Genomic DNA, 23,676 nt, shown 5'->3' on the forward strand with positions numbered 1-23,676 from the left:
AAAAGTGCCGCTCCATCGCGCCTGCGCTTTCAAAATAAGAGTCGTGATGTTGTAACAAATAATATTTCTATTAAATAGGTTTTACTTTGCATTTTAATTAACCTGGGATTATTTTTTGCATTTAGAAATAATAGTGCCAACTTTTTTTTCTTTTTTTTTTTCTTTTCCTCCAACATTTGTGGCACTGGCGTGGCGCCCCCTGATGGACGGCGCCCTTAGCATTTGCCTGTACGGCCTATGCCACGGGCCGGCCCTGCTTATTGGACTCTGTTGTGCTGATAATGCCCGGAGACTTTTGACTGTTTTTCGCTGGCTTTGGATGAGAGCTGTGATGTACGTGACACCGCCCAGCTGCTCATCTTCTTACAGACTTTCAAATCACGGAGGAGCTGGCAGCCATGCAGTCAATTAAAAGGGACAACCACAGGTAATGACTTGTTCACATAGGTAAATGCGTGTTTGGACATGTTAGGACTGAAATGGGACAAGCTGGCAGGTGTGACAATCCAATCCAATCCACTTTATTTATATAGCACATTTAAACAACAAAATGTTTCCAAAAAGCTGCACAACAATATTAAAAACAATATTAAAATATTATCCTTAGCTCCACCAATGACTGAATAAAAAAAAATAAAAAAATTATAAAACCAATATAAAAAACTATATAAAATAAATATGATTAAAAATGATTTTTAACAACAGATGGTTGTTCAAATCTGACGGGGAAAAATGTTGGAAAATGCAGGATAAAGTGACAGGAATTAACCCTGTGCAGAAATGGACATTTTTGCATTGTATTATTATACATCAGGAAGTGTAGTGTAAGACAGTGTTAAAAATAAAACCATCAAAAGCAATCTGCTTGTGTATAAAGTTAAGTTAGGTTAAATGAAATTATTATTATTATTATTCATTATTAGGGCCCGCAATGGCCCATTGCAAAAGGACTCCCACAGGGAGTCCTTATGCAATGGGACATAAGGACCTATTGAATTTCTAAGGTTTTATTATTATTATTATTATTATTCTTCCGCAGCTTTGCGCTCTACTTTGACCCCCTTAACATGCTTCAAAACTCACCAAATTTTACACACACATCAGTAATATACGGCAAAACTTTTTATCAAAAAACCAAACCTCAAAACTCAAAATTGCGCTCTAGCGCCCCCTAGGAAAAAAAACAACTAGACTGCCTGTAACTCCCACTAGGAAGGTCGGAAAAACATGAAACAAAATCCTCTATGTAGGTCTGACTTAGACCTAGTTCTCATAATTGTACATCCTCGGGCTAAAATCAACAGGAAGTTGGCAATTCCCCCTTCAAGACAAAAAAGTACTAAAAACAGTCACTTTTGCCTCTTTGAGCTGTAATTTGACCCCCTTAACATGCTTCAAAACTCACCGAACTGAACGCACATATCAGGACTGGCAAAAATTGCGATCTAATAAAAAAACCTAACCCCAAATTTAAAAATTGCGCTCTACAGCAATTTTTGAATAAAACGGAGAAAAAACTGCTCCTCGGAAGAAAAAAATGACAAAACTGCCTGTAACTCCCACTGGGAAGGTCGGAGAGACATGAAACAAAAACCTCTATGTAGGTCTCACTTAGACCTACATTTCATAAATTGACAACCCCCAGCAAAAATCAACAGGAAGTTTGCTATTCCCCCTTCAAAATTTTTTTTTTGTAAAAACCGGTCACCTTCCTTCAAAATCTATCTCCTCTGAGCGTGTTTGTCGGACTAAAACTGGACAAAAGTATTGGGACACTTAGGACTACAACTTGACAAAAGTATTGGGCCACTTGGGACTAAAACTTGACAAAAGTATTGGGACACTTGACTACAACTTGACATAAGTATTGGGACACTTCGGATTACCACTGGACAAAAGTATTGGGACACTTAGGAATAAAACTGGACAAAAGTATTGGGACACTTACGACGAATACTGGACAAAAGTATTGGGACACTTCGCACTAAAAGTAGACTAAAGTATTGGGACACTTGGGACTAAAACTTGACAAAAGTATTGGGACACTTAGGACTAGCACCTGCCAAATATGCGGGCCCGACCAATGCTGCTTGCAGCTTTAATTATTATTATTATCATTATTATTATTTATCTTACGGTATATCAAAAATAATATTGAGCAAAATTTAATTTAAATATTGTCGGTGTGGCCCTCCAACAGTACTCGGGTTGCTCATGCGGTCCCCGGTAAAAATTAATTGCCCACCCCTGCAGTACACCTACTTAGAGACAAGAGCTATAGTGATGCATGCTTGGTTATGATTTAAAGTCATATCCAACAATTGCGACAACGACTTTTTACTGTCAACTGAGTTTTGTTTTTTTAATGATTTCTGCTGGTGGTGTACCTTCGCAGTTTTTTTTTTCAATGAAAAAAATGTGCCTTGGCTCAGAAAAGGTTGAAAAACACTGACTTAGCCAATGAGCACAATGAGGTTGCAAAGGTAAAATTCCTTAAAAAAAATGTTTTTCATAGAGTGTAAATCCAAATAGCACATTTTTAAAACAAAGCACAAACGTGTCATGAATATTGTCCAGGATGCAAAAAGTATTTATGCCTCACCAGCTGTTTAGTGGAGGTGTATCATTGTCCAGGGACTAACTCACCTTTTTGGTTGGTAAACCATACAAACATATAACCGGATGGAAAACCAAAAAAAGAAAAACACATACTGAAAAATATCGATTTTTATCACGCGAGTATCAATCCGATATTAACGCCAACCGTGATATCGACACTATCGACAGTTGGATGGAAGCGCCCCCATGCTAGGAGGAGCTACACACCTACACAGTATTTACCTTAAACAACGCCTAAAACCCTCAAAACGCCAGCATCGCCATGTTTAACCCGTCGCTTCACCTACAGAGACATCAGTTTGTCGTTGACTTTGTCATGAAGAACAAACCCAAAAAGGTAAAGTTTGTTGTACAGTCACGAGCCTAATTAAGCTACCAGCTGCTGCTAATGGACGTCGAACACGGCGAGCTGGCGCCTAAACTTGTTCCCTTTGTGTCGAATTTACACGCGAAAACATGTCCAATGTTCGTTTTGTCAGGTGGCGGATTTAGGCTGCGGCGAGTGCGGCCTTCTTCGCCAGCTCAAGTTCCGTCGTGAAATTGACTTGTTGGTCGGGGTTGACATCAATGGCGCCAAGTTGACGAGAAAGAAGTAAGTAGACGCACTTGAACGCAACACTTAAAGAAGTAAGTTGCAGCACTTGAACACAACACTAAAAGAAGTAAGTTGAAGCACTTGAACGCAACACTAAAAGAAGTAAGTTGAAGCACTTGAACGCAACACTAAAAGAAGTAAGTTGAAGCACTTGAACGCAACACTAAAAGAAGTAAGTTGAAGCACTTGAATGCAACACTAAAATAAGTAAGTTGAAGCACTTGAACGTAACACTACAAGAAGTTGAAGCAATTGAACGCAACACCAAAAGAAGTAAGTTGAAGCACTTGAACGCAACACTAAAAGAAGTAAGTTGAAGCACTTGAACGTAACACTACAAGAAGTAAGTTGAAGCAATTGAACGCAACACCAAAAGTAAGTTGCAACACTAAAAGTTGCAGCACTTGAACGCAACACTAAAAGAAGTAAGTTGCAGCACTTGAACGCAACACTAAAAGAAGTAAATTGCAGCACTTGAACGCAACACTGAAAGAAGTAAGTTGCAGCACTTGAACGCAACGCTGAAAGAAGTAAGTTGCAGCACTTGAACGCAACACTGAAAGAAGTTGCAGTACTTGAACGCAACACTAAAAGAAGTAAGTTGAAGCACTTGAATGCAACACTAAAAGAAGTAAGTTGAAGCAATTGAACGCAACACCAAAAGTAAGTTGCAACACTAAAAGTTGCAGCACTTGAACGCAACACTAAAAGAAGTAAGTTGCAGCACTTGAACGCAACACTAAAAGAAGTAAGTTGAAGCACTTGAACGTAACACTAAAAGAAGTTGAATCACTTGAACGCAACACTAAAAGAAGTAAGTTGCAGCACTTGAACGCAACATTAAAAGAAGTAAGTTGAATCACTTGAACGCAACACTACAAGAAGTAAGTTGAAGCACTTGAACGCAACACTAAAAGAAGTTGAAGCACTTGAACGCAACACTGAAAGAAGTTGAAGCACTTGAACGCAACACTGAAAGAAGTAAGTTGAAGCACTTGAACGCAACACTACAAGAAGTAAGTTGAAGCACTTGAACGCAACACTACAAGAAGTAAGTTGAAGCACTTGAACGCAACATTACAAGAAGTAAGTTGAAGCACTTGAACGCAACACTACAAGAAGTAAGTTGCAGCACTTGAACGCAACACTAAAATAAGTAAGTTGAAGCACTTGAACGCAACACTAAAAGAAGTAAGTTGCAGCACTTGAACGCAACACTAAAAGAATTAAGTTGCAGCTCTTGAACGCAACACTGAAAGAAGTTGCAGCACTTGAACGCAACACTAAAAGAAGTTGCAGCACTTGAACGCAACACTAAAAGAAGTAAGTTGAAGCACTTGAATGCAACACTAAAAGAAGTAAGTTGAAGCACTTGAACGTAACACTACAAGAAGTAAGTTGAAGCAATTGAACGCAACACCAAAAGAAGTAAGTTGCAGCACTTGAATGCAACACTAAAAGTTGCAGCACTTGAACGCAACACTAAAAGTAAGTTGCAGCACTTGAACGCAACACTAAAATAATTAAGTTGCAGCACTTGAATGCAACACTAAAAGAATTAAGTTGCAGCACTTGAACGCAACACTAAAAGAAATAAGTTGAAGCACTTGAATGCAACACTAAAAGAAGTAAGTTGAAGCACTTGAACGTAACACCAAGAGAAGTAAGTTGCAGCACTTGAATGCAACACCAAAAGAAGTAAGTTGCAGCACTTGAATGCAACACTAAAAGAAGTAAGTTGCAGCACTTGAATGCAACACTAAAAGTTGCAGCACTTGAACGCAACACTGAAAGAAGTAAGTTGAAGCAATTGAACGCAACACCAAAAGAAGTAAGTTGCAGCACTTGAATGCAACACTAAAAGTTGCAGCACTTGAACGCAACACTAAAAGAAGTTGCAGCACTTGAACGCAACACTAAAAGAAGTAAGTTGCAGCACTTGAACGCAACACTAAAAGAAGTTGAAGCACTTGAATGCAACACTAAAAGAAGTAAGTTGAAGCACTTCAACGTAACACTACAAGAAGTAAGTTGAAGCAATTGAACGCAACACCAAAAGAAGTAAGTTGCAGCACTTGAATGCAACACTAAAAGTTGCAGCACTTGAACGCAACACTAAAAGAAGTTGCAGCACTTGAACGCAACACTAAAAGAATTAAGTTGCAGCACTTGAACGCAACACTAAAAGAAGTTGAAGAACTTGAATGCAACACTAAAAGAAGTAAGTTGAAGCACTTGAACGTAACACTACAAGAAGTAAGTTGAAGCAATTGAACGCAACACCAAAAGTAAGTTGCAGCACTTGAATGCAACACTAAAAGTTGCAGCACTTGAACGCAACACTAAAAGAAGTAAGTTGCAGCACTTGAACGCAACACTAAAAGAAGTAAGTTGAAGCACTTGAACGCAACACTAAAAGAAGTAAGTTGAAGCACTTGAATGCAACACTAAAAGAAGTAAGTTGAATCACTTGGACGCAACACTAAAATAATTAAGTTGCAGCACTGGAACGCAACACTAAAAGAAGTTGAAGCACTTGAATGCAACACTAAAAGAAGTTGAAGCACTTGAACGTAACACTACAAGAAGTAAGTTGAAGCAATTGAACGCAACACCAAAAGAAGTAAGTTGCAGCACTTGAATGCAACACTAAAAGTTGCAGCACTTGAACGCAACACTAAAAGAAGTAAGTTGAAGCACTTGAACGCAACACTACAAGAAGTAAGTTGAAGCAATTGAACGCAACACCAAAAGAAGTAAGTTGCAGCACTTGAACGCAACACTAAAAGAAGTAAGTTGAATCACTTGAACGCAACACTACAAGAAGTAAGTTGAAGCACTTGAACGCAACACTAAAAGAAGTTGAAGCACTTGAATGCAACACTAAAAGAAATAAGTTGAAGCACTTGAACGCAACAGTACAAGAAGTAAGTTGAAGCACTTGAACGCAACAGTATAAGAAGTAAGTTGAAGCACTTGCACGCAACACTAAAAGAAGTAAATTGCAGCACTTGAACGCAACACTGAAAGAAGTAAGTTGCAGCACTTGAACGCAACACTGAAAGAAGTTGCAGCACTTGAACGCAACACTGAAAGAAGTAAGTTGCAGCACTTGAACGCAACACTGAAAGAAGTAAGTTGCAGCACTTGAACGCAACACTAAAAGAAGTAAATTGCAGCACTTGAACGCAACACTGAAAGAAGTAAGTTGCAGCACTTGAACGCAACACTGAAAGAAGTAAGTTGCAGCACTTGGAACGCAACACTGAAAGAAGTAAGTTGCAGCACTTGAACGCAACACTGAAAGAAGTTGCAGCACTTGAACGCAACACTAAAAGATTTAAGTTGAAGCACTTGAACACAACACTAAAAGTTGCAGCACTTGAACGCAACACTGAAAGAAGTAAGTTGCAGCACTTGAACGCAACACTAAAAGAAGTAAGTTGCAGCACTTGAACGCAACACTAAAAGAAGTTGCAGCACTTGAACGCAACACTAAAAGAAGTAAGTTGCAGCACTTGAACGCAACACTAAAATAATTAAGTTGCAGCACTTGAACCCAACACTAAAAGAATTAAGTTGCAGCACTTGAACGCAACACTAAAAGAAGTAAGTTGAAGCACTTGAATGCAACACTAAAAGAAGTAAGTTGAAGCACTTGAACGTAACACTACAAGAAGTAAGTTGAAGCAATTGAACGCAACACCAAAAGAAGTTGCAGCACTTGAATGCAACACTAAAAGTTGCAGCACTTGAACGCAACACTAAAAGAAGTAAGTTGCAGCACTTGAACGCAACACTAAAAGTAAGTTGCAGCACTTGAACGCAACACTAAAAGAATTAAGTTGCAGCACTTGAACGCAACACTACAAGGAGTAAGTTGAAGCACTTGAACGCAACACTAAAAGAAGTTGAAGCACTTGAACGCAACACTACAAGAAGTTGCAGCACTTGAACGCAACACTAAAAGAAGTAAGTTGAAGCACTTGAACGCAACACTAAAAGAATTAAGTTGCAGCACTTGAACGCAACACTAAAAGAAGTACCCGGTAAGTTGAAGCACTTGAACGCAACACTAAAAGAAGTAAGTTGAAGCACTTGAACGTAACACTACAAGAAGTAAGTTGAAGCAATTGAACGCAACACCAAAAGTAAGTTGCAACACTAAAAGTTGCAGCACTTGAACGCAACACTAAAAGAAGTAAGTTGCAGCACTTGAATGCAACACTAAAAGAAGTAAGTTGAAGCACTTGAACGTAACACTAAAAGAAGTAATTTGAATCACTTGAACGCAACACTACAAGAAGTAAGTTGAAGCACTTGAACGCAACACTAAAAGAAATTGAAGCACTTGAATGCAACACTAAAAGAAATAAGTTGAAGCACTTGAACGCAACAGTACAATAAGTAAGTTGAAGCACTTGCACGCAACACTAAAAGAAGTTGCAGCACTTGAACGCAACACTAAAAGAAGTAAATTGCAGCACTTGAACGCAACACTGAAAGAAGTAAGTTGCAGCACTTGAACGCAACACTGAAAGAAGTAAGTTGCAGCACTTGAACGCAACACTGAAAGAAGTAAGTTGCAGCACTTGAACGCAACACTGAAGGAAGTAAGTTGCAGCACTTGAACGCAACACTGAAAGAAGTTGCAGCACTTGAACGCGACACTGAAAGAAGTAAGGTGCAGCACTTGAACGCGACACTGAAAGAAGTAAGTTGCAGCACTTGAACGCAACACTGAAAGAAGTAAGTTGCAGCACTTGAACGCAACACTAAAAGAAGTTGCAGCACTTGAACGCAACACTAAAAGAAGTAAGTTGCAGCACTTGAACGCAACATTAAAAGAAGTAGGTTGAACCATGAATTGATTTACTTGGACACCGACTTAACCAAGTTGAAAAAGTTATTGGGGTGTTACCATTTAGTGGTCAATTGTACGGAATATGTTCTGTACTGTGCAATCTACTAATACAAGTTTTAATCAAACAATCAAAAGCACTTGAACGCAACACTAGAAGAAGTTGTAGCACTTGAACGCGACACGACAAGTGCACCTCGATTCATTCGAATTTCGTGCGAAGGTTATTTTAATTCCACAGATACCAGTTAAAGGCTTCAGGAAGTGTTTGCTGTTCATTTGCTGACATCAGTCAACAATATTTAACTTTATGACCATTTTTCTTTACATTTTACGAGGTACTGCATTTTTTACTTTATCTTATACCACTGGTGTGCCGTCAGGGCCAAAAAAAATCCTGATTTTTTTTATACTTAGAAAAGATCCCTTCTTTTTGACAAAACGCAACCCCCCCCACCCAACTTCTCCAGACTTTTTGAAACGTAGAAAAAAATATCGTTTTTTTGACACTTATAAAAAAATCCCGACTTTTTGACACTTAGAAAAAAAATCCAAATTTTTTGACACTTAAAAAAAATCCAGACTTTTTGAAACATAGAAAAAAAATCCTTAAAAGAAATCCAGATTTTTTTTTACACTTTAAAGAAATCCCAACTTTCTGAGACAGAGAAAAAATCCTGACTTTTTGAAACGTAGAAAAGAAATCCAGATTTTTTTGACACTTAAAAGAAATCCCAACTTTCTGAGACTGAGAAAAATCCTGACTTTTTGACACTTAGAAAAAATCCCAATTTTCTGAGATTTAGAAAAAATCCAGATTTTTTGACACTTAGAAAAAAATCCAGACTTTTTTAAACGTAGAAAAAAATCCAGACTTTTTGAAATGTAGAAAAAAAAATCCCGACTTTTTGACACTTAAGAAAAATCCCGACTTTTTGACATTTCGAAAAAATCTCGACTTTTTGACACTTACAAAAAATCCCGACTTTTGACACTTACAAAATATCCCAATTTTCTGAGATTTAGAAAAAAATCCAGATTTTTTGACACTTAGAAAAAATCCAGACTTTTTTAAACGAAGAAAAAAATCCAGACTTTTTGAAATGTAGAAAAAAAATCCCGACTTTTTGACACTTAGGAAAAATCCTGACTTTTTGACACTTAGAAAAAATCCCAATTTTCTGAGATTTAGAAAAAATCCAGATTTTTTGACACTTAGAAAAAATCCAGACTTTTTTAAACGTAGAAAAAAATCCAGACTTTTTGAAATGTAGAAAAAAAATCCCGACTTTTTGACACTTAGGAAAAATCCTGACTTTTTGACACTTAGAAAAAATCCCAATTTTCTGAGATTTAGAAAAAATCCAGATTTTTTGACACTTAGAAAAAATCCAGACTTTTTTAAACGTAGAAAAAAATCCAGACTTTTTGAAATGTAGAAAAAAAAATCCCGACTTTTTGACACTTAAGAAAAATCCCGACTTTTTGACATTTCGAAAAAATCTCGACTTTTTGACACTTACAAAAAATCCCGACTTTTTGACACTTACAAAAAATCCCAATTTTCTGAGATTTAGAAAAAATCCAGATTTTTTGACACTTAAAAAAAATCCAGACTTTTTTAAACGAAGAAAAAAATCCAGACTTTTTGAAATGTAGAAAACAAATCCCGACTTTTTGACACTTAGGAAAAATCCTGACTTTTTGACACTTAGAAAAAATCCCAATTTTCTGAGATTTAGAAAAAATCCAGATTTTTTGACACTTAGAAAAAATCCAGACTTTTTTAAACGTAGAAAAAAATCCAGACTTTTTGAAATGTAGAAAAAAAATCCCGACTTTTTGACACTTAAGAAAAATCCCGACTTTTTGACATTTCGAAAAAATCTCGACTTTTTGACACTTACAAAAAATCCCGACTTTTTGACACTTACAAAAAATCCCAATTTTCTGAGATTTAGAAAAAATCCAGATTTTTTGACACTTAGAAAAAATCCAGACTTTTGTAAACGAAGAAAAAAATCCAGACTTTTTGAAATGTAGAAAAAAAATCCCGACTTTTTGACACTTAGGAAAAATCCTGACTTTTTGACATTTAGAAAAAATCCCGACTTTTTGACACTTACAAAAAATCCCGACTTTTTGACACTTACAAAAAAATCCCAATTTTCTGAGATTTAGAAAAAATCCAGATTTTTTGACACTTAGAAAAAATCCAGACTTTTTTAAACGAAGAAAAAAATCCCGACTTTTTGAAATGTAGAAAAAAAATCCCGACTTTTTGAAATGTAGAAAAAAAAATCCCGACTTTTTGACACTTAGGAAAAATCCTGACTTTTTGACATTTAGAAAAAATCACGACTTTTTGACACTAACAAAAAATCCAGACTTTTTGACACTTGGAAAAAAGATGTGATAAAACCTATTGTTTGGAAGATACATACAATTGTAACTGTTATTTCTTCGTGCAGATAATAAATATTTATAAAGTGTTTGGATGTATTCATTAATGTAAAATTTTCATTAAAAGTAATAATGCTTGACAAAACGTGATTCAACGTAATATTTTGATCGCATATTTACACACGCATATTTGATTAGAATACCCTTATGAGAATGACATATATCAAAATCAAGTACCTATTGTACTGTTTACTTGTTGAAATATCTTTTACACAGCTAAAATCTACCCAAACGACCACTTTGCTGCTGCCAAAAATGTATTTCAAGTAAATATTTTGATACCGACACATCTTATCTCTGCATATTTTACTAGAATACCCTTATGGGCATTGCATACATCAAATGTGGGTAAATGTTCTGTTTGCATGGCAGGCTGGCATATAAAGAAGCCTGATTGGCAACCTATAACAGGTGTGCATAGATTTCAAATCAGGGACGGGTGAGCGAGACAGCGCTCAGGCCAGAGTAGTGGTGGAGCTAGATAAGAAATGGAAAAAAGGAAGGAGCGCTTAAAAAGGAAAGGAATACAAGAAGAATCCAACAGAACATAGGTAAATCAATATAAAAGGTATGACCCGGGGTGTGATGTCATGACACTATTAACAATTAAGACTCCAATGAACCTAACGTGTATATTTTTGGAATGGGGAGGAAGCCGAAGTAAATGCAAACTCCACACAGAGATGTCCAAAGGGAGATTCGAAGACTCCATCCATTTACTACCGCTTGTCCCTCTCGGGGTCACAGGGGGTCGCTGAAGCCTATCCCTGCTGCATTTGGGCGGACGACGGGGTACACCCATGGACAAGTCGCCTCATCGCAGGGCCAACACAGATAGACCTCGTCGATAGTAGTGTCAAAATTACGGTCGTTTTCACAGGCTTGAAGAATAAATGCATTAATCAATTTGAAATACCTTTTTTCTTTTAAAGCATCACTAAGTTAAACTATTTTGCATAACTTTTGGGGTGATGCATCAACTTACAGCTAGTTGAATGACACCTCTGTCATGGCCTGCACTAAGCAACTTTGAGGAGGGTGGCAGGAACCCTGCCAAACAAAAAACTTAGTTTACGGCATACATCACTCCCCCTTGCCCCATTCGTTAAAAAGACAAAAGTCGATGCAAACTTTAAGTGGAAAGAGGAACGCCTACCTGCAATTACTGCTATCATGGCAGAAGCTGCATAACGACCAAAGAAATTAAAAGTTTTGTGTGAGAAGACAAAAAGAAAAAGGAAGGCTGGACAACCGAGGATCAACATTGGCCCAGCTTTCAGTCACTGAGATGAGGGATTATCAGCCAATGTTACCTAGGCTCTGTTCCTGCTAAACCTGTATGTGACTTTCCATGCTCAAATCAAAATGCTAATGCTAATGTTGGCTATCGTAAATTTGCGTGGTAGCAATAAATAATCCGCAGTTCCAAACTGACACGACCAGCCAGGCAACAAACTCAAAAGTACTGTATAAAGAAAAAAGCAATTTGATGACTGCAAACCGTGAATATCAAGTTTGAGTAAAACATGTAGGTACCTACTGTGGAAAGATCGGTAATACTGAATCTTTGTGGTATTATTGTCAGTTTGACGCCATGCGCTGGTCCTCATGGGAAATATGGTCTTTATTCTGGCAAAACTCTACCGCATTGGTCCACAGGCGCCGCCAAAATTAAGCAAAACTGAACGTTTTTAAGTGGGGCTTTAAAGGGGAACATTATCACCAGACCTATGTAAGTGTCAATATATACCTTGATGTTGCAGAAAAAAGACCATATATTTTTTTAACCGATTTCCGAACTCTAAATGGGTGAATTTTGGCGAATTAAACGCCTTTCTAATATTCGCTCTCGGAGCGATGACGTCACATTTTCTCAAACACCGAGTCAAATCAGCTCTGTTATTTTCCGTTTTTTCGACTGTTTTCCGTACCTTGGAGACATCATGCCTCGTCGGTGTGTTGTCGGAGGGTGTAACAACACCAACAGGGACGGATTCAAGTTGCACCAGTGGCCCAAAGATGCCAAAGTGGCAAGAAATTGGACGTTTGTTCCGCACACTTTACCGACGAAAGCTATGCTACGACAGAGATGGCAAGAATGTGTGGATATCCTGCGACACTCAAAGCAGATGCATTTCCAACCATAAAGTCAAAGAAATCTGCCGCCAGACCCCCATTGAATCTGCCGGTGTGTGTGAGCAATTCAGGGACAAAGGACCTCGGTAGCACGGCAAGCAATGGCGGCAGTTTGTTCCCGCAGACGAGCGAGCTAAACCCCCTATGGACCCTAGCTTCCCTGGCCTGCTGACATCAACTCCAAAACTGGACAGATCAGCTTTCGGGAAAAGAGCGCGGATGAGGGTATGTCTACAGAATATATTAATTGATGAAAATTGGGCTGTCTGCACTCTCAAAGTGCATGTTGTTGCCAAATGTATTTCATATGCTGTAAACCTAGTTCATAGTTGTTAGTTTCCTTTAATGCCAAACAAACACATACCAATCGTTGGTTAGAAGGCGATCGCCAAATTCGTCCTCGCTTTCTCCCGTGTCGCTTTCGTCGGTTTCGCTTGCATACGGTTCAAACCGATATGGCTCAATAGCTTCAGTTTCTTCTTCAATTTGGTTTTCGCTACCTGCCTCCACACTACAACCATCCGTTTCAATACATGCGTAATCTGTTGAATCGCTTAAACCGCTGAAATCCGAATCTGAATCCGAGCTAATGTCGCTATAGCTTGCTGTTCTATGCGCCATGTTTGTTTGTGTTGGCTTCACTATGTGACGTCACAGGAAAATGGACGGGTGTATATAACGATGGTTAAAATCAGGCACTTTGAAGCTTTTTTTAGGGAAATTGCGTGATGGGTAAAATTTTGAAAAAAACTTCTAAAAATATAATAAGCCACTGGGAACTGATTTTTAACGGTTTTAACCATTCTGAAATTGTGATAATGTTCCCCTTTAATAACTGTTTAATAAATACACTTTTAGTTGTGATTTCCCTCTCCGCATGAAAGTTTAAAAGTCGCATATATTAATGCAGTATGAAGAAGAATGTTTTAATGTAGACACATAGAGTCATCATACTGCTGTGATTATATGCATCAAGTGTTCATTCAAGGCTAATATGGAGATATATATGGTGTATCGTGCCATGGCCTAAAAATATTGAGATATTAAAAAAAGGCCATATCGCCCAGCCGTAGTTCAAACATATATTTTATCGATATCAATTACATGTCTATCACGATATATATTGATATTGTTGTATTGCCTAGCCTTACTTGTGAGTTTACAATATACTTTCAAGCCACTAATGTGACCTCCCACAGGCACGGATTAGCTCCGTTATCTACTGATTATCTCCAGCCAAGCTTTAATCAGCTGTGTGTACAGCTCTACCAGGGCTCCGTAACGCAAAAAGACGCCCGACTCAGAGGATTTGACCTGGTGACCTGTATCGAAGTGTGAGTGGCTTTTTGGGGTATTCATTTTTCCTGTTAACAAAACATCTTACTGATCGTTGTTATCCATCTGTGACTACAGCATAGAACATCTGCCTCTTGATGACTTGGACCCCTTTTCGGCGGTGGTCTTTGGATATATGGCGCCGCAGACCGTGATCATCAGTACCCCCAATTCCGAGTTCAACCCGCTTTTCCCCAGAATGTCAGGATTCAGAAACAGCGACCACAAGTTTGAGTGGACCAGAGCGGAGTTCCAGTCCTGGTGTGTAGTTTTACCGTATTTTTCGTAGTATAAGTCGCACCTGCTGAAAATGCATAATAGAGAAGGAAAAAAACATATAAGTCGCACTGGAGTATAAGTCGCATTTTTTGGGGGAAATGTATTTGATAAAAGCCAACACCAAGAATAGACATTTGAAAGGCAATTTAAAATAAATAAAGAATAGTGAACAACAGGCTGAATAAGTGTACGTTATATGAGGCATAAATAACCAACTGGTATGTTAACGTAACATATTATGGTAAGAGTCATTCAAATAACTATAACATATACAGGTAAAAGCCAGTAAATTAGAATATTTTGAAAAACTTGATTTATTTCAGTAATTGCATTCAAAAGGTGTAACTTGTACATTATATTTATTCATTGCACACAGACTGATGCATTCAAATGTTTATTTCATTTAATTTTGATGATTTGAAGTGGCAACAAATGAAAATCCAAAATTCCGTGTGTCACAAAATTAGAATATTGTGTAAGGCTAATACAAAAAAGGGATTTTTAGAAATGTTGGCCAACTGAAAAGTATGAAAATGAAAAATATGAGCATGTACAATACTCAATACTTGGTTGGAGCTCCTTTTGCCTCAATTACTGCGTTAATGCGGCGTGGCATGGAGTCGATGAGTTTCTGGCACTGCTCAGGTGTTATGAGCGCCCAGGTTGCTCTGATAGTGGCCTTCAACTCTTCTGCGTTTTTGGGTCTGGCATTCTGCATCTTCCTTTTCACAATACCCCACAGATTTTCTATGGGGCTAAGGTCAGGGGAGTTGGAGGGCCAATTTAGAACAGAAATACCATGGTCCGTAAACCAGGCACGGGTAGATTTTGCGCTGTGTGCAGGCGCCAAGTCCTGTTGGAACTTGAAATCTCCATCTCCATAGAGCAGGTCAGCAGCAGGAAGCATGAAGTACTCTAAAACTTGCTGGTAGACGGCTGCGTTGACCCTGGATCTCAGGAAACAGAGTGGACCGACACCAGCTGGACTGCTGCTGAGTGGTCCAAAGTCATGTTTTCTGACGAAAGCAAATTTTGCATTTCCTTTGGAAATCGAGGTCCCAGAGTCTGGAGGAAGACAGGAGAGGCACAGGATCCACGTTGCCTGAAGTCTAGTGTAAAGTTTCCACCATCAGTGATGGTTTGGGGTGCCATGTCATCTGCTGGTGTCGGTCCACTCTGTTTCCTGAGATCCAGGGTCAACGCAGCCGTCTACCAGCAAGTTTTAGAGCACTTCATGCTTCCTGCTGCTGACCTGCTCTATGGAGATGGAGATTTCAAGTTCCAACAGGACTTGGCGCCTGCACACAGCGCAAAATCTACCCGTGCCTGGTTTACGGACCATGGTATTTCTGTTCTAAATTGGCCCGCCAACTCCCCTGACCTTAGCCCCATAGAAAATCTGTGGGGTATTGTGAAAAGGAAGATGCAGAATGCCAGACCCAAAAACGCAGAAGAGTTGAAGGCCACTATCAGAGCAACCTGGGCTCTCATAACACCTGAGCAGTGCCAGAAACTCATCGACTCCATGCCACGCCGCATTAACGCAGTAATTGAGGCAAAAGGAGCTCCAACCAAGTATTGAGTATTGTACATGCTCATATTTTTCATTTTCATACTTTTCAGTTGGCCAACATTTCTAAAAAATCCCTTTTTTGTATTAGCCTTAAGTAATATTCTAATTTTGTGACACACGGAATTTTGGATTTTCATTTGTTGCCACTTCAAATCATCAAAATTAAATGAAATAAACATTTGAATGCATCAGTCTGTGTGCAATGAATAAATATAATGTACAAGTTACACCTTTTGAATGCAATTACTGAAATAAATCAAGTTTTTCAAAATATTCTAATTTACTGGCTTTTACCTGTAGAACATGCTATACGTTTACCAAACAATCTGTCACTCCTAATCGCTAAATCCCATGAAATCTTATACGTCTAGTCTCTTACGTGAATGAGATCAATAATATTATTTGATATTTTACGCTAATGTGTTAATAATTTCACACATAAGTCGCTCCTGAGTATAAGTCGCACCCCCGGCCAAACTATGAAAAAAACTGCGACTTATAGTCCGAAAAATATGGTAATCCAGGGGTGTCAAACTCATTTTAGCTCAGGGGTCGCATGGAGGAAAATCTATTCCCACGTGGGCCGGACTGATAAAATCATGGCAGAATCATTTAAAAATGACAATTTTTTCGGATTATAAATTATTATTATTATTATTATTATGGCAGTTTTTTCCATAACTTGAGTTGCTTTATTTTGGAAAACCTTGTTACATTGTTTAATGCATCCAGCGGGGCATCACAACAAAATTAGGCATAATAGTGTGTTACCACTGTATACAGTGGGGCAAAAAAGTATTTAGTCAGCCACCAATTGTGCAAGTTCTCCCACTTAAAATGATGACAGAGGTTTGTAATTTTCATCATAGGTACACTTCAACTGTGAGAGACAGAATGTGAAAAAAAATCCAGGAATTCACATTGTAGGAATTTTAAAGAATTTATTTGTAAATTATGGTGGAAAATAAGTATTTGGTCACTTCAAACAAGGAAGATCTCTGGCTCTCACAGACCTGTAACTTCTTCTTTAAGAAGCTCTTCTGTCCTCCACTCGTTACCTGTATTAATGGCACCTGTTTGAACTGGTTATCTGTATAAAAGACACAGCCTCAAACAGTCAGACTCCAAACTCCAGTCTGGCCAAGACCAAAGAGCTGTCGAAGGACACCAGGAAAAGAATTGTAGACCTGCACCAGACTGTGAAGAGTGAATCTACAATAGGCAAGCAGCTTGGTGTGAACAAATCAACTGTGGGAGCAATTATCAGAAAATGGTAGACATACAAGACCACTGATAATCTCCCTCGATCTGGGGATCCACGCAAGATCTCATCCCGTGGGGTCAAAATGATCATGAGAACGGTGAGCAAAAATCCCAGAACCACACAGGGGGACCTGGTGAATGACCTGCAGAGAGCTGGGACCAAAGTAACAAAGGTTACCATCAGTAACACACTACGCCGACAGGGAATCAAATCCTGCAGTGCCAGACGTGTCCCCCTGCTTAAGCCAGTGCATGTCCAGGCCCATCTGAAGTTTGCCAGAGAGCACATGGATGATACAGCAGAGGATTGGGAGAATGTCATGTGGTCAGATGAAACCAAAATAGAACTTTTTGGTATAAACTCAACTCGTCGTGTTTGGAGGAAGAAGAATACTGAGTTGCATCCCAAGAACACCATACCTACTGTGAAGCATGGGGGTGGAAACATCATGCTTTGGGGCTGTTTTTCTGCTAAGGGGACAGGCCAACTGATCCGTGTTAAGGAAAGAATGAATGGGGCCATGTATCGTGAGATTTTGAGCCAAAACCTCCTTCCATCAGTGAGAGCTTTGAAGATGAAACGTGGCTGGGTCTTCCAGCATGACAATGATCCCAAACACACCGCCCGGGCAACGAAGGAGTGGCTCCGTAAGAAGCATTTGAAAGTCCTGGAGTGGCCTAGCCAGTCTCCAGACCTCAACCCCATAGAAAATCTGTGGAGGGAGTTGAAAGTCCGTGTTGCTCGGCGACAGCCCCAAAACATCACTGCTCTCGAGAAGATCTGCATGGAGGAATGGACCAAAATACCAGCTACTGTGTGTGCAAACCTGGTAAAGACCTTTAGTAATCGTTTGACCTCTGTTATTGCCAACAAAGGTTATATTACAAAGTATTGAGTTGAATTTTTGTTATTGACCAAATACTTATTTTCCACCATAATTTACAAATAATAAATGATAAATGGGTTGTACTTGTATAGCGCTTTTCTACCTTTAAGGTACTCAAAGCGCTTTGACACTACTTCCACATTTACCCATTCACACACACATTCACACACTGATGGCGGGAGCTGCCATGCAAGGCGCTAACCAGCACCCATCAGGAGCAAGGGTGAAGTGTCTTGCTCAGGACACAACGGACATGACGAGGTTGGTACTAGGTGGGGATTGAACCAGTGACCCTCGGGTCGCGCATGGCCATTCTTCCACTGCGCCACGCCGTCCCTTCTTTAAAATTCCTACAATGTGAATTCCTGGATTTTTTTTTCACATTCTGTCTCTCACAGTTGAAGTGTACCTATGATGAAAATTATAGACCTCATCATTTTAAGTGGGAGAACTTGCACAATTGGTGGCTGACTAAATACTGTATATCGGTATCGCTTGATATCGGAATCAGTAATTAAGAGTTGGACAATATCGGATATCGGCAAAAAAGCCATTATCAGACATCTCTAGTCTTAATGCATTTAATAAGTAGTCTGTATGAAAAACAAAGGCAAGACCTTTGCTGAACTCTCTATTTGTTTCCAGGGCTTTGAAAACATGTTTGGAGTACAGCTTCAAGGTGGAGTTCACCGGTGTAGGAGAAGCACCTCCGGGGCGAGACGAAAGCGTCGGCTTCTGCTCCCAAATCGGTGTGTTTCATAGGCTCGTGGGCAGAGACGGTCACATGTCTGGTGATGATGCCAACAATCGTTTTCCGTACACACTGGTGAGTATATTGACTAAATCCTGCTGAGAATGTCCATTACATTTGTTTGCTTTCAAAGTTACAATGTTGTCATGTTGTATTGTTCACCAATGAACTCATAATATCCTAATAATATTCCAGAAAGCAGGTAAAGTGAAAACTCAGAGTATGGAAACTAGGGCTGCAGCTAACGATTATTTTTCTATCGATTATTTTTTTCCGATTAATCGGTTAATCTATAGATGATTTTTTTTCGATTAATCTATAGATTATTTTTCCTTTTACCGATTATTTTTTTTATTTAAAATGAAGAGGAAAAAATAAATGTAGGCCAGTTTTTTCAAAAGGCATGGCTTTTATTTACAAAAAAAAAAGTATGGCCACTCAGTCAACATTGACAACAACATGACAAAATATTCTGTAACAATGTAAACATTTAAAACTTTTAACATTTAACAAAATTAAAAGTAGCATATTTGCTTTTTAATGTGCAAATATAAAAGTAAACATCCAGTGCAAATCTTAATATTCTGGAATAGTATAAGCATTTCAAAAGTAAAAGTATTGCTTATTTTGCTTTAAAATGTGCAAAAATAAAGATAAACATCCAATACAAAAAAGTGCAAAACGGAAATATTCTGTAACAAGTGTAAACATTTCAACAAAAGTAAAAGTATTGCTTATTTGCTAAAATGTGCAAAAATAAAGCTAAACATCCAATACAAAAAAGTGTACAGTGTAAACATTTCAACAAAAGTAAAAGTATTGCTTATTTTGCTTAATAACACAACAATGATAGTATGATTAAAGTGAAAGTTAATTGTTGGTTTGTACATAGTATATGTAACTGTTAATGTTGTAAAAGGTATTTGCACAACTAATTAACGTTAGCGTTTGTGACACGTCTTGTGCCGTGGGGTTCTTTCAGGACCGACAGACTGAACGCCAGACGGCTTTGCCAGGTTTACAATCTTTTAATTTTACACAAAGTCTTTTCTCTTCCAACTCTTTTCTCTTTCTTTCCTCGCTTTTCAGCTCCTCTTGCTCGCTCGCTCGTCGTCCCCTGTCTCTTGCGGCGTCGCTCCCGGCGCGCCCCGCCTCGGCGCTCGCTCGCCGCCACCGCCGCCTCTCCACAGCGTTAAAGAGGAGCGCGTCTTTGTAAACACTGAACAGGCACGCCAAACGCGCCTCTCAGAGCAAACGGTGCTTTAGTTTATGAATTTACAACGCAGATGCAAATGACACATTCATGTTTTTGTGTAATAATGACAACGTATACGCACGCGGACGATTGACTTGTTGATGGTGATGGCAAGAACGCTGTCGGGGGTTTTCTTTTCAAATGTTCGTTCATAGCCGTTGTGCTGCTATGATAGGCCATTTCCGCTCGACACAGTGTGCATACAACAACATTATTAGGCCGTTTATTGAAATACTCCCACACTTTTGGCGTGCTTTTTTCCCCCTCGCTCGCATCGTCTGCTTTGCGCTCCGCCATGACAGTAGTGTGACGTAAATATGCGACGCGCCGACGCACAAAAACGGCGTCGACGTATTTACGTAACCGATGACGTCGACGCGTCGTTTCAGCCTTAATGGAAACCCTAATATTTTGCAAATTTATTAAAGACAAAACAAAAAATCACGTTACATTATTATTCACAGTCTTTGCTCAATACTTTGTTGATGCACTTTTGGCATAAATTACAGCCTCAAGTACTTTTTGAATACGATGCCACACGCTTGGCACACCTGTCTTTGGGCAGTTTCACCCATTCCTCTTTTCAGCACCTCTCAAGCTCCATCAGGTTGGATGAGAAGCCCAATCAATCAATCAATGTTTATTTATATAGCCCTAAATCACAAGTGTCTCAAAGGGCTGCACAAGCCACAACGACATCCCAAGCGTTGGTTTTCATCCAGGATGTCTCTGTAAATTGCTGCATTCATCTTTCCCTCTATCCTGACTAGTCTCTCAGTGTAATAAATTAATTTTTGTCCTCAACATTTTACAGACGATTCCCCATAATAACAATGTGAAAAGTTTTTTTTTTAAATTTAGCAAATAATGAAAAAAAGAAAAAGAAAAAAAAAATACATTTTCTTAATACTTTATTGATGCACCTTTGGCAGCAATTACAGCCTCAACTACTTTTTTTACGATGCCACAAGCTTGACACACCTATCTTTGGGCAGTTTCACCCATTACTTTTTGCAGCACCTCTTAAAGCTCCATCAGGTTGGATGAGAAGCTTTGGTTTTCATCCAGGATGTCTCTGTAAATTGCTGCATTCATCTTTCCCTCTACCCTGACTAGTCTCTCAGTCCCTGCCGCTGAAAACCATCCCCACAGCATGATGCTGCCACCACCATGCTTCACTGTAAGGATGGTATCGGCCTGGTGATGAGCGGTGTGGTTTCCTCTAAACATGATGACTGGCATTCACGCCAAAGACTTCAATCTTTGTCTCATCAGACCAGAGAATTTAGTTTCTCATGGTATGAGAGTCTTTCAGGTGTATTTTGGCAAACATTTTACGAAGAAATGGCTTCCGTCTGGCCATTCTACAGATAGATGGAGTAAATATTGAAAGGGTAAAAGAAAACACACTTTTTTATTAGTTAATGTTTTGTACTTATTTGTGCATCAATCCACTAAAGCATGTTTGTATGTATAGTAATACTTCACGAGAATCACAATTGTAGAGTATTTCTTTTTAGTATTTTCTGAATGTGTGAAACTTCTGTTTCCGTATTAGCTTTATAGCATAAACTACCCCAGTCTTCATGACAACAACATCAGGCAGGCGGCCTTGGTTTCTGAGGTTCTGTATTGGGCGGAAAAGCTGAAAAAGGAATGGCTGGACAAGCAGGCAGGTAAGAGTCTTGTTGCTGTGCCATTGTGCCAGACATGTTAGTCATGACAATATTCTTCTCACTTTTGTTATTCATCATCATTTCTTGTTATTCCTTTCATGAAAAAGCATATACAGGTAAAAGCCAGTAAATTAGAATATTTTGAAAAACTTGATTTATTTCAGTAATTGCATTCAAAAGGTGTAACTTGTACATTATATTTATTCATTGCACACAGACTGATGCATTCAAATGTTTATTTCATTTTATTTTGATGATTTGAAGTGGCAACAAATGAAAATCCAAAATTCCGTGTGTCACAAAATTAGAATATTACTTAAGGCTAATACAAAAAAGGGATTTTTAGAAATGTTGGCCAACTGAAAAGTATGAAAATGAAAAATATGAGCATGTACAATACTCAATACTTGGTTGGAGCTCCTTTTGCCTCAATGACTGCGTTAATGCGGCGTGGCATGGAGTCTATGAGTTTCTGGCACTGCTCAGGTGTTATGAGAGCCCAGGTTGCTCTGATAGTGGCCTTCAACTCTTCTGCGTTTTTGGGTCTGGCATTCTGCATCTTCCTTTTCACAATACCCCACAGATTTTCTATGGGGCTAAGGTCAGGGGAGTTGGCGGGCCAATTTAGAACAGAAATACCATGGTCCGTAAACCAGGCACGGGTAGATTTTGCGCTGTGTGCAGGCGCCAAGTCCTGTTGGAACTTGAAATCTCCATCTCCATAGAGCAGGTCAGCAGCAGGAAGCATGAAGTGCTCTAAAACTTGCTGGTAGACGGCTGCGTTGACCCTGGATCTCAGGAAACAGAGTGGACCGACACCAGCAGATGACATGGCACCCCAAACCATCACTGATGGTGGAAACTTTACACTAGACTTCAGGCAACGTGGATCCTGTGCCTCTCCTGTCTTCCTCCAGACTCTGGGACCTCGATTTCCAAAGGAAATGCAAAATTTGCATGGTTGGGTGATGGTTTGGGGTGCCATGTCATCTGCTGGTGTCGGTCCACTCTGTTTCCTGAGATCCAGGGTCAACGCAGCCGTCTACCAGCAAGTTTTAGAGCACTTCATGCTTCCTGCTGCTGACCTGCTCTATGGAGATGGAGATTTCAAGTTCCAACAGGACTTGGCGCCTGCACACAGCGCAAAATCTACCCGTGCCTGGTTTACGGACCATGGTATTTCTGTTCTAAATTGGCCCGCCAACTCCCCTGACCTTAGCCCCATAGAAAATCTGTGGGGTATTGTGAAAAGGAAGATGCAGAATGCCAGACCCAAAAACGCAGAAGAGTTGAAGGCCACTATCAGAGCAACCTGGGCTCTCATAACACCTGCGCAGTGCCAGAAACTCATCGACTCCATGCCACGCCGCATTAACGCAGTAATTGAGGCAAAAGGAGCTCCAACCAAGTATTGAGTATTGTACATGCTCATATTTTTCATTTTCATACTTTTCAGTTGGCCAACATTTCTAAAAATCCCTTTTTTGTATTAGCCTTAAGTAATATTCTAATTTTGTGACACACGGAATTTTGGATTTTCATTTGTTGCCACTTCAAATCATCAAAATTAAATGAAATAAACATTTGAATGCATCAGTCTGTGTGCAATGAATAAATATAATGTACAAGTTACACCTTTTGAATGCAATTACTGAAATAAATCAAGTTTTTCAAAATATTCTAATTTACTGGCTTTTACCTGTGTATATATAGCTAGAATTCACTGAAAGTCAAGTATTTCTTTTATATATATGAAATACTTGACTTGGTGAATTCTAGCTGTAAATATACTCCTCCCCTCTTAGCCACGCCCCCGACCACGCCCCCACCCCCCATCTTCCGAAATCGGAGGTCTCAAGGTTGGCAAGTATGGTCATGACCTGCAGAGTTGTAGTTAATTTGGAAGAAGGAACTACAGTATGTTGTCTTCATTAACAGTTGTGCTACAAACCTTTTAACTATCTTTATTTCACTCCCTGATTA

At 39.1% G+C, this 23,676-nt stretch overlaps 1 protein-coding gene across 2 annotated transcripts in view; it reads left to right on the top strand.

Annotated features, from left to right (window-relative positions):
* Nucleotides 1-2,817: 2,817 nt before the first annotated feature.
* The window catches only part of henmt1 (HEN methyltransferase 1), a 28,054-nt gene continuing 7,195 nt past the window's right edge, over nt 2,818-23,676 (top strand). For both annotated transcript variants that reach the window (XM_061975499.2, XM_061975500.2), the window contains exons 1-6: nt 2,818-2,956; nt 3,099-3,211; nt 13,874-14,008; nt 14,088-14,270; nt 18,657-18,837; nt 21,576-21,693. In XM_061975499.2, coding sequence (XP_061831483.2) covers nt 2,882-2,956; nt 3,099-3,211; nt 13,874-14,008; nt 14,088-14,270; nt 18,657-18,837; nt 21,576-21,693 — 805 coding nt within the window. In that variant the 5' untranslated portion in view covers nt 2,818-2,881. The remainder of the gene's footprint in view (nt 2,957-3,098; nt 3,212-13,873; nt 14,009-14,087; nt 14,271-18,656; nt 18,838-21,575; nt 21,694-23,676) is intronic.

The sequence above is a fragment of the Nerophis lumbriciformis genome, linkage group LG14, assembly GCF_033978685.3.
Source record: "Nerophis lumbriciformis linkage group LG14, RoL_Nlum_v2.1, whole genome shotgun sequence".
In the NCBI taxonomy this organism is placed as follows: Eukaryota; Metazoa; Chordata; class Actinopteri; order Syngnathiformes; family Syngnathidae; genus Nerophis; species Nerophis lumbriciformis.